Genomic DNA, 12,357 nt, shown 5'->3' with positions numbered 1-12,357 from the left:
AAAATAATTTATATAACCACTGGAATTGATCATTCAATATTGAAATTCTTGCACAACAAGAGTCGGCATGGGTTCGAATCCGATCCCCTGCCCTTAGACTCCCCCTCCCCTATCTTAGACTTCCAACACTTTACTATCTCTTCAATACATCTGCCAAAAAAAATGACGAAAGGACTGGTACTTCCCCACTCCTTAAAAAAAATAAACATTTATTTTTATTTTTTTTTACATTATAGACAAAAATAATTTCTGTTAACCATTGGAATTGACCGTTCCATATTGAAATGAATGCATGTTCATTTGTTTTCATGCCTGCGGTCAGTCAGAAGCTAAGCCTATAGCTAACTGACTGTAGGAGTTCAACACAACACGACAGACAGACGCGTCACTGCAGCCCAGGTCTGGGGCTGAAGGAAAAGGGTTGGGAGTGAACCTCTCATCTGGATCCCAATGCAGTGGAAGTTGCAGCCAGAAACGAGAAGGTGGGAAGAAAGGAACTTCTGACTGGCAGCCTTTTGTTGTTGTTGTTGTAACTAACGACACCTTATCAAAAACCCACAAATACACTTACGGGGATACACAAACCTATACGTTCTGCGGTTGCAGAAACCTTTTGTTATTGCAATGAAGTGTATTGACGTGCCACAGTGAAGAGGCCCCTTTTTGACAGTTGATGGTAAGCTACAGTACCCAGCTAGGCTAGCTAGCTTGGCCTTTCTATGTGTTTAGCTTCAATGCAATGTCAATACTTTTCCTACTATTCATTTTACTATTGCAAAAAACAGTGCCGGTCTTGCTTATCTGTATCTTTGATGGCCAATTAGCTAGCCGTAGCCTGTGTTTGCCATGTACCTACATCTGTATGAGTTGCTTTCAGCTATCTAGCTACCTAGCTAGCTAACAGCAAAGTGGATTCTGTTGGTTAGCATCGGTAGCCTGCTAGCATTAGCTTTATGTTGTGCTTCAGCTCCAGTTTACAACATAACAGTAGTTAGCTAACTGTTAGTGTGTAACAACGCTGTAATAAACTTAGCCAGCATGCTAGTGAGTGAATTATTTTGATTATGGCCTATGTAGCTAACAACACAGGCCTAGTAGACTAGTTGAATTGTAGCTAGTTCCATGCGATGGTAGCTACAGTAGCTAGTCTGTTAGCTTACCTTACTATCCAGCTGTGTCATGTCAGTCTAACATATTCCGTGTCTGGTGAATATATTAGTCAAGCTAGTTTACCAATAACACATAGCATTTATGTTGTTTTTGTGCATAGTCTGTTAAAGCTAGGTAGGTTAGAGATGTGGAATGTGTTAGTTAGCCCGCTAACGTTAGCTACTAGCTAGCTAGTTTGTGCAATTAGTGAAGCTAGCTAGCCAGCTGATTTGCCTACCTTACTGTTTATCTATCATAGGCAAGTATTTAGTAGCTAGCTAGTTAGCTGAAGTAGCTAGCTGAGTTTACAGTATATCAACACTGTATTGCTTACTATGACCATTTACAGTATTCCACCTTGCTGGCCTTACTCACCTGAGGCTGTCACTGGGCACCTACTGATTACACAGTACGATTTATAATATGACAGACAGCTGTCAAAGCAATTCACTTTATGTCAATCTTGTATGTTCAGTAATGCAGCAGGCAGACATAGCCCGCCTGCTAATGAGATTGTCGATAATGCAGGTGCCCTTCTTCTTGAGCTCAATATAGCATGGTGAAAGCTGTACATTAAAAAAATATATATATATCAGAATTTGAGTAATTTAGCAGATGAACTTATCCAGAGTGATTTACGGGAGCAATTAGGGTTAAGTGTCTTGCTCAAGGGAACATTGACAGATTGTTCAACTAGTCAGCTTATGGTTTTGAACCAGCTACCTTTGGGTTACTGGCCCAAACGTTCTTAACCACGAGAGGCTACCTGCCGCCCGTCATACAAAAATGATTGTGCAACAAGAGAGAGAGAGGAATCCTTCTATAAAACGCACGTAGGAAATGCATTGTCACTGTGTAGTGCCATGGCCACTTCCAGACCGTTAGGCATTAAGCATCACCATAGCTGTGGACAGTGAAATCAATGTTTACAGCTGTTGTTGCAAGATTTCATGGTTGTCGAATGCATGTTTAACCTATGGTACTACTAACATTCAGTTATTTGTATTGCATAGTGTATAATGACGAAAGGTAGCTAACAACTAGGCCTGCTGGTATGAGTGAAGAGGGGGGGGGGTGAGGGAATAGCCGAGACGTAATAGACAAGCCAGAAGGGAAGGCGAAAACCTTTCTTCTTCTACACTCGGTATCAGGTGACCTATTCCCCCCCCTCCAGATAAAACAGGTTCATAATCCAATAGTAAGTGCTGTTGAAATATTACAGCCTCATTTTGTTGTCTAGGCCTTCCGCATGTTTCTCTCCATGTTGCTTCCCCGACGTGTGTCGCTTCCCCGATGCGTGTCGCTTCCCCGACGCGTGTTGCTTCCCTGCGATAGTTCATGCAGGCTATGACTGCTGTGCTGATGTGTACTGGCTGATTGGTCCGCTGGTGTAAATAAGCCTATCATGCGAGAACTGAGAGTATCTGTGGCAGAAGCACATGTAGGTCTATGTTTACTACTGTTATCCTGTGTAATTGGAATGATCTGAAACGTTTACACCTAGGTCGTTGGGGAATATGCGATGACACGGTTACTTCCAGCAAAATTAGGTCATTACATTGGCTCCATGGATTAGGTCGACAGCATGTTGGTAAATCTTCCCCCGAGGAGTATTGGGGATTGCCATCTGTAGTAATTGGAGCGCAGTGTTAGGCTAGCTAACTGTTTTACAAGTCATACATCATATCAATGGGTCTAGTTGGAGTTGTGAGGACATGTTGGAGTTCCGAGGACATGTTGGAGTTGTGAGGACATGTTGGAGTTGTGAGGACATGTTGGAGTTCCGAGGACATGTTGGAGTTGTGAGGACATGTTGGAGTTCCGAGGACACGTTGGAGTTGTGAGGACATGTTGGAGTTCCGAGGACACGTCGGAGTTGTGAGGACACGTTGGAGTTGTGAGGACACGTTGGAGTTGTGAGGACACGTTGGAGTTGTGAGGACACGTTGGAGTTGTGAGGACACGTTGGAGTTGTGAGGACATGTTGGAGTTGTGAGGACATGTTGGAGTTCCGAGGACAGACATGTTGGAGTTCCGAGGACAGACATGTTGGAGTTCCGAGGACGGACATGTTGGAGGTCCGAGGACAGACATGTTGGAGTTGTGAGGACATGTTGGAGTTGTGAGGACATGTTGGAGTTGTGAGGACTTGTTGGAGTTGTGAGGACACGTTGGAGTTCCGAGGACACGTTGGAGTTCCGAGGACACGTTGGAGTTCCGAGGACACGTTGGAGTTCCGAGGACACGTCGGAGTTCCGAGGACACGTCGGAGTTGTGAGGACATGTCGGAGTTGTGAGGACATGTCGGAGTTGTGAGGACACGTCGGAGTTGTGAGGACACGTTGGAGTTGTGAGGACACGTTGGAGTTCCGAGGACGGACATGTTGGAGTTCCGAGGACGGACATGTTGGAGTTCCGAGGACGGACATGTTGGAGTTCCGAGGACGGACATGTTGGAGTTCCGAGGACAGACATGTTGGAGTTCCGAGGACAGACATGTTGGAGTCCCGAGGACAGACATGTTGGAGTTCCGAGGACAGACATGTTGGAGTTCCGAGGACAGACACGTTGGAGTTCCGAGGACATGTTGGAGTTCCGAGGATAGACATGTTGGAGTTCCGAGGACAGACATGTTGGAGTTCCGAGGACAGACATGTTGGAGTTCCGAGGACAGACACGTTGGAGTTCCGAGGACAGACACGTTGGAGTTCCGAGGACAGACACGTTGGAGTTCCGAGGACAGACACGTTGGAGTTCCGAGGACAGACACGTTGGAGTTCCGAGGACAGACACGTTGGAGTTCCGAGGACAGACACGTTGGAGTTCCGAGGACATGTTGGAGTTCCGAGGACAGACACGTTGGAGTTCCGAGGACAGACACGTTGGAGTTCCGAGGACAGACACGTTGGAGTTCCGAGGACAGACACGTTGGAGTTCCGAGGACAGACACGTTGGAGTTCCGAGGACATGTTGGAGTTCCGAGGACAGAGATGTTGGAGTTCCGAGGACATGTTGGAGTTCCGAGGACAGACATGTTGGAGTTCCGAGGACAGACATGTTGGAGTTCCGAGGACAGACATGTTGGAGTTCCGAGGACAGACATGTTGGAGTTCCAAGGACATGTTGGAGTTCCGAGGACATGTCGGAGTTGTGAGGACATGTCGGAGTTGTGAGGACACGTTGGAGTTGTGAGGACACGTTGGAGTTCCGAGGACGGACATGTTGGAGTTCCGAGGACGGACATGTTGGAGTTCCGAGGACGGACATGTTGGAGTTCCGAGGACGGACATGTTGGAGTTCCGAGGACAGACATGTTGGAGTCCCGAGGACAGACATGTTGGAGTTCCGAGGACAGACATGTTGGAGTTCCGAGGACAGACACGTTGGAGTTCCGAGGACATGTTGGAGTTCCGAGGACAGACATGTTGGAGTTCCGAGGACAGACATGTTGGAGTTCCGAGGACAGACATGTTGGAGTTCCGAGGACAGACACGTTGGAGTTCCGAGGACAGACACGTTGGAGTTCCGAGGACAGACACGTTGGAGTTCCGAGGACAGACACGTTGGAGTTCCGAGGACAGACACGTTGGAGTTCCGAGGACAGACACGTTGGAGTTCCGAGGACAGAGATGTTGGAGTTCCGAGGACATGTTGGAGTTCCGAGGACAGACATGTTGGAGTTCCGAGGACAGACATGTTGGAGTTCCGAGGACAGACATGTTGGAGTTCCAAGGACATGTTGGAGTTCCGAGGACATGTTGGAGTTCCGAGGACATGTTGGAGTTCCGAGGACAGACATGTTGGAGTTCCGAGGACATGTTGGAGTTCCGAGGACATGTTGGAGTTCCGAGGACAGACATGTTGGAGTTCCGAGGACAGACACGTTGGAGTTCCGAGGACAGACACGTTGGAGTTCCGAGGACAGACATGTTGGAGTTCCGAGGACAGACACGTTGGAGTTCCGAGGACAGACACGTTGGAGTTCCGAGGACAGACACGTTGGAGTTCCGAGGACATGTTGGAGTTCCGAGGACAGACATGTTGGAGTTCCGAGGACAGACACGTTGGAGTTCCGAGGACAGACACGTTGGAGTTCCGAGGACAGACACGTTGGAGTTCCGAGGACATGTTGGAGTTCCGAGGACAGACACGTTGGAGTTCCGAGGACAGACACGTTGGAGTTCCGAGGACAGACACGTTGGAGTTCCGAGGACATGTTGGAGTTCCGAGGACAGACACGTTGGAGTTCCGAGGACAGACACGTTGGAGTTCCGAGGACAGACACGTTGGAGTTCCGAGGACAGAGATGTTGGAGTTCCGAGGACATGTTGGAGTTCCGAGGACAGACATGTTGGAGTTCCGAGGACAGACATGTTGGAGTTCCGAGGACAGACATGTTGGAGTTCCAAGGACATGTTGGAGTTCCGAGGACATGTTGGAGTTCCGAGGACATGTTGGAGTTCCGAGGACAGACATGTTGGAGTTCCGAGGACGTGTTACATGTTAGGTCTATAGCGTAGTTCCAGAAGCAGAATGTGGTCAGTGTGATCAACAGTTTGCTGTGATCACATTGTCCTGCACGGATGTGATCACTGTAAGATAGTTGCTTAATTGACACACTAGTTTCAGTGGCTTGTTTAATTTCCTGTTGTGAATTGAATTGTTCCTCTCAGGGCAACCAAACAGTGTCGTCTCATCCTCGATGGTAGTCATCCATCCTGGTAGTCACCCATCCTGGTAGTCATCCATCCTGGTAGTCATCCATCCTGGTAGTCACCCATCCTGGTAGTCACCCATCCTGGTAGTCACCCATCCTGGTAGTCATCCATCCTGGTAGTCACCCATCCTGGTAGTCACCCATCCTGGTAGTCACCCATCCTGGTAGTCACCCATCCTGGTAGTCACCCATCCTGTCCTTACTGGACTATTGGCACCAGACGACATGCTTGTTATTTTCTGTTGTGGTCCTTCTTCTTCTCACAGCCACCATATCAAATGGTCTCAATGATTGTTTCCCACCCCTGTCTCAATGGTTAATATCTCCCTCTCTAATATCTTCTGTCAGCTGTGACAAAGCCCCGTCTCCTGTCCTGACGGTCTGATATCTTCTATCTGTCAGCTGTAACAAAGCCCCGTCTCCTGTCCTGACGGTCTGATATCTTCTATCTGTCAGCTGTAACAAAGCCCCATCTCCTGTCCTGACGGTCTAATATCTCTCCTCTGTCTATCTGTCTGGTTGATGTCTATATGTCATGTTTTGGAGGACGCATGGCTCTCAACCTTCGCCTCTTTGGAGTCCGTACGGGAGTTGTACTAGCGATTGGATAACACGATATTGTGGAGAAAAAGGGGTTGAAAAGTTTACAAAAAAATAACTGAAATATTACATTTACATAAGTATTCAGACCCTTTACTCAGTACTTTACTCAGTGTTGAAGCACCTTTCTCTTGGGTATGACGCCACAAGCTTGGCACACCTGTATTTTGGGAGTTTATCCCATTCTTCTCTGCAGATCCTCTCAAGCTCTGTCAGGTTGGATGGGGAGCATTGCTGCACAGCTATTTTCAGGTCTCTCCAGAGATGTTCGATCTGGTTCAAGTCCGGACTCTGGCAGGGCCACTCCAGGACATTCAGAGACTTGTCCTGAAGCCACTCCTGCGAGGTCTTGGCTGTGTGCTTAGGGTCGTTGTCCTGTTAGAAGGTGAACCTTTGGCCCTGTCTGAGGTCCTGAGCGCTCTGGAGCAGGTTTTTAGGTTTTCCTAAAAATATTTAACCTTTTTATTTAACTAGACAAGTCAGTTAAGAACAAATCGGCCTACCAAAAGGTAAAAGGCCTCCTGCGGGGATGGGTGATTAAAAATAAAATAAATAAAAATATAGGACAAAACACACATCAGGACAAGAGAGACACAACACTACATAAAGAGAGACCTAAGACAACCACATAGCATGGCAGCAACACATGTCAACACAGCATTTTAGCAACACAACATGACAACAATATGGTAGCAACACAACATGACAACAGCATGTTAGCAACACAACATGACAACATCATGTTAGCAACACAACATGACAACAACATGGTAGCAACACAACATGACAACATGGTAGCAACACAACATGACAACAACATGGTAGCAACACAACATGACAACAACATGGTAGCAACACAACATGACAACACAGCATGTTAGCAACACAACATGACAACAACATGGTAGCAACACAACATGACAACAACATGGTAGCAACACAACATGACAACAACATGGTAGCAACACAACATGACAACAACATGGTAGCAGCACAACATGGCAGCAGCACAACATGGTAGCAACACAACATGGTAGCAGCACAAAACAGGGTACAAACATTGTTGGGCAGAGACAACAGCACAACGGGCAAGAAGGTAGAGACAACAATACATCACGCAAAGCAGCCACAACAGTAAGACTGTCCATCATGACTAGTCTCACAGTCCCTGCCGCTGAAAAACCTTCCCCACAGCATGATGCTGCCACCACCATGCTTCACCGTAGTGATGGTGCCAGGTTTCCTCCAGACGTGACGCTTGGCATTCAGCCCAAAGTGTTTAATCTTGGAACTCTGGAGCTCTGTCAGTGACCATCAGGTTCTTGGTCAACCCCCTGACCGAGGCCCTTCTCCTCCGATTGCTCAGTTTGGCCGGGCGGACAGCTCTAGGAAGAATCTTGGTGGTTCCTAACTTCTTCTATTTAAGAATGAAGGAGGCCACTGTGTTCTAGGGGACCTTCAATGCTGTAGCCATTTTTTGGTACCCTTCCCTAGATCTGTGCCACGACACAATCCTGTCTCGGAGCTCTACGGACAATTCCTTTGACCTCATGTCTTGGTTTTTGCTCTGACATGCACTGTCAACTGTGGGACCTCATATAGACATTCCAAATCATGTCCAATCAATTGAATTTACCACAGGTGGACTCCAATCAAGTTGTAGAAACATCTCAAGGATGATCAATGGAAACAGGATGCACCTGAGCTCAATTTCAAGACTCATAGCAAAGGGTCTGAATACTTTTTTGTCATTATGTGTGTAGATTGAGGACGTGTTTTTTATTTAATTCATTTTAGAATGAGGCTGTAAACGTAACAAAATGTGGAAAAAGTCAAGGGGTCTGAATACTTTCCGAATGCACTGTATATCTGTCTGTCTGGTTGATTGTTAACATGTCTCTCCTCTGTCTGTCTGGTTGTTGTTAATATATCTCTCCTTTGTCTGTCTGGTTGATGTTAACATGTCTCTCCTCTGTCTGTCTGGTTATGTCATAGCTTGTTGTTCCTATGATTGTTTCCCTTTCTTAATGGTTAGGCCTCGTTAATATCTGTCCCCTTGTCCTCCCAGGACTAATGGCAGCAGAGTGACATCATGGCCCTGATGATTCCTCCAGTGAAGCTCAAATGGCTGGAGCACCTGAACGGCTCGTGGATCACGGACGACAGCGAGTCCATCTCCACGCGGGAGGGCGTGTCCGTGCTCTACTCCAAGCTGCTCACCAACAAAGAGGTGGTCGTCCTACCGCAGCAGGTGAGAGCAGAATGAGATTGAGTTAATGTCTGTGTGTACCAAATGGAACTCGGCTTCTCTGTGTAGAGGCCATATCGCGACACAGCCAATACTTTATTGTCTGCATTGCGCAGAAATGTAGTTTTGCGTCACGAGCTCTAAATGTCATCGCTAATCCTGAGTGCCAGTTTGTTTATACTATCATACCAACTCCTTGTCAGTCTCTGTCATGACCAACATCTGTTTGGTCCTGTGCACAAACAGATCTGGGATCAGAATAAAAGGTTTAACGAGGCCCACAGTGAAAACATCACATAGCTAACACTTCATCACCACACACACACTACATAGGCCTAATATCAATGCTGTGTCCTCAGGTGTTGTGTCTGAAGGGACCCCAGCTGCCAGACTTTGAGCGTGAGTCCCTGTCCAGCGATGAACAGGAACACTACCTAGACGCACTCCTCAGCAGCCAGATGGCGTTGGCCAAGATGGTGTGTTCCGACTCTCCCTTCGCCTCCGCTCTGCGCAAACGCCTGCTGGTCCTCCAGAGGATCTTCTTCGCTCTGTCCAACAAGTACCACGACAAGGGCAAAGTCAAGCAGCAGCAGCACTCGCCCGACAACAACTCCGGATCGTCCGACCTGCACTCTGTCAGCGAGCGGCCGCGGTCCAGCACCGATGCTCTAATCGAGATGGGGGTCCGAACGGGCCTCAGTCTGCTGTTCGCTCTGCTCCGGCAGAGCTGGTTGATGCCGCCGCCGGGCCCCGGAGGACTCAACCTCTGTAACGACGTCATCCACACGGCCATGGACGTGGTCTCGTCCCTGCCGCCCCTCTCCCTGGCCAACGAGAGTAAGATCCCCCCTATGGGTCTGGACTGCCTGACCCAGGTCACCGCTTTCCTCAAGGGAGTGACCATGCCAAACTCCGGGGCGGACGTCTTGGGTCGGAGGCTGGCGTCGGAGCTGTTGCTGGGCCTGGCTGCCCAGAGGGGGTCCCTGAGGTACCTTCTGGAGTGGGTGGAGATGGCCCTGGTGGCGTCCGCCGTGGTCAGCAACATGGAGAAAGAGAAGATGAAGGCGTGTCTGCTGAACCAGGAAGGGCTGATTGGATACGACTGCTTCATGAACATCCTCATGCAGATGAGACGTTCCCTGGTAAGAGTCCTATAAACAACCAATCAAATCTATTCATAAAGCCCTTCGTACATCAGCTGATGTCACAAAGTGCTGTACAGAAACCCAGCCTAAAACCCCCAAACAGCAAGCAATGCAGGTGTAGAAGCACGGTGGCTCGGAAAAACACTCCCTAGACACACTTCATTGTTCATGATTTGTTGCGTACTTCCATTGTGTTCTCTAGGTCTATTGTGCTATTTGTATTACCAGATGGCAATGTATTCCTCCTGCTTCTTCTCCAGCTTCTCCTTATTCTCATTGCCTCTTGATTGATTATGTTACGAGTCATTCTGTACGGTCGCGTTTCTCCATATGCCGTGTAACATGTCTCCCTATATGTCTCTGTGGCTGACTGTGTATCTGTGATGTCTCCCTACATGTCTCTGTGGCTGACTGTGTATCTGTGATGTCTCCCTATATGTCTCTGTGGCTGACTGTGTATCTGATGTCCCCTGACTCTCGACCAGGGCTCGTCAGCAGACAGGAGTCAGTGGAGGGAACCGACTCGGACATCAGACGGGCTGTGCTCTTTGTATGAAGCAGCTCTCTGTCTGTTCGAAGAGGTAAAATATCAACTCAAATACAATTTTTTTACAGGTCAATTTACGTAAAAAAAAAAAAAACATAAATTGTCTTCTGAAAAGCTTTTATACTGCTTATGAATGCGATATGTATGGGTTACGAAGGTTTACATGTAGGTAGGTAGCCTTCTCAAGTTAAGCACTATTTCCTCCCAGGTGTGCAGGATGGCGTCAGACTACTCCCGTACCTGTGCCAGCCCAGACAGCCTCCAGAGCGGCGAGGCTCCCATGCTGTCAGAGACGTGTGAGGTGTACGTCTGGGGCAGTAACAGCTCCCACCAGCTGGTGGAGGGAACACAGGAGAAGATCCTGCAGCCCAAGTTGGCACCCAGCTTCGCCGACGCACAGACGGTAAGAGACCACAGGTCTCCAAAGGTGTGTTTGTGTGTCATTTCCTGTTTGTCTTTTTATTTTTTTAAAGCCAGTGGTTCTCAAAGCTCTTCTCGGGTGAACCTCCAGACTTTTCACAATTTTTGTTTTGTCCTTGAATTAGGTCACCTGATCTAATCAAGGACTTGACGATTAGTTGATGATTAGTTGAATCAGGTGGGATAGCTCTGAATGAGTTAAAATATATGGAAGGGCTCGTGTGGGGGGCCCAGAGGAGTTTGACAACCACTGGTTTGTTTATAAGGAAAGCTGATTCCCCTCAGTATTACGTCTCTGGAGAAGTTAGCTAGTGTAGCCTAGTTCTGAGAGGAGACCTTAAAGAAGAGACAGAGTGAAAATCCATTGGAGCGTGAAGAGTGACTTTCATGGATTAAAAAGTAAAGGTTACTCTGTGCTTCCCATCTTCTGTCCTCCAATCATAGTTGGTTATTGAGATGTTACATTAAGCTTGGGCGGTATTCATGGTTGGTTGTTGAGATATTACATTAAGCTTGGGCGGTATTCATGGTTGGTTATTGAGATATTACATTAAGCTTGGGCGGTATTCATGGTTGGTTATTGAGATGTTACATTAAGCTTGGGCGGTATTCATGGTTGGTTATTGAGATGTTACATTAAGCTTGGGCGGTATTCATGGTTGGTTGTTGAGATATTACATTAAGCTTGGGCGGTATTCATGGTTGGTTATTGAGATATTACATTAAGCTTGGGCGGTATTCATGGTTGGTTATTGAGATGTTACATTAAGCTTGGGCGGTATTCATGGTTGGTTATTGAGATGTTACATTAAGCTTGGGCGGTATTCATGGTTGGTTATTGAGATATTACATTAAGCTTGGGCGGTATTCATGGTTGGTTATTGAGATATTACATTAAGCTTGGGCGGTATTCATGGTTGGTTATTGAGATATTACATTAAGCTTGGGCGGTATTCATGGTTGGTTATTGAGATATTACATTAAGCTTGGGCGGTATTCATGGTTGGTTGTTGAGATGTTACATTAAGCTTGGGCGGTATTCATGGTTGGTTATTGAGATATTACATTAAGCTTGGGCGGTATTCATGGTTGGTTGTTGAGATATTACATTAAGCTTGGGCGGTATTCATGGTTGGTTGTTGAGATATTACATTAAGCTTGGGCGGTATTCATGGTTGGTTATTGAGATATTACATTAAGCTTGGGCGGTATTCATGGTTGGTTATTGAGATGTTACATTAAGCTTGGGCGGTATTCATGGTTGGTTATTGAGATGTTACATTAAGCTTGGGCGGTATTCATGGTTGGTTATTGAGATATTACATTAAGCTTGGGCGGTATTCATGGTTGGTTATTGAGATATTACATTAAGCTTGGGCGGTATTCATGGTTGGTTATTGAGATATTACATTAAGCTTGGGCGGTATTCATGGTTGGTTATTGAGATGTTACATTAAGCTTGGGCGGTATTCATGGTTGGTTATTGAGATATTACATTAAGCTTGGGCGGTATTCATGGTTGGTTATTGAG

At 47.0% G+C, this 12,357-nt stretch overlaps 1 protein-coding gene across 1 annotated transcript in view; it reads left to right on the top strand.

Moving 5' to 3' along the window:
* The first annotated feature begins 265 nt into the window (after positions 1-265).
* LOC110527031 (probable E3 ubiquitin-protein ligase HERC1) overlaps positions 266-12,357 on the top strand; it is a 241,573-nt gene continuing 229,481 nt past the window's right edge. The window contains exons 1-5 of the mRNA XM_036964527.1: positions 266-676; positions 8,535-8,717; positions 9,074-9,856; positions 10,345-10,440; positions 10,615-10,809. Coding sequence (XP_036820422.1) covers positions 8,559-8,717; positions 9,074-9,856; positions 10,345-10,440; positions 10,615-10,809 — 1,233 coding nt within the window. The 5' untranslated portion in view covers positions 266-676; positions 8,535-8,558. The remainder of the gene's footprint in view (positions 677-8,534; positions 8,718-9,073; positions 9,857-10,344; positions 10,441-10,614; positions 10,810-12,357) is intronic.

The sequence above is a fragment of the Oncorhynchus mykiss genome, chromosome 26 (genome assembly GCF_013265735.2).
Source record: "Oncorhynchus mykiss isolate Arlee chromosome 26, USDA_OmykA_1.1, whole genome shotgun sequence".
Lineage (NCBI taxonomy): Eukaryota > Metazoa > Chordata > Actinopteri > Salmoniformes > Salmonidae > Oncorhynchus > Oncorhynchus mykiss.
Note: the sequence above shows the minus strand (reverse complement) of the source record. Positions and strands in the feature narration are given on the sequence as shown.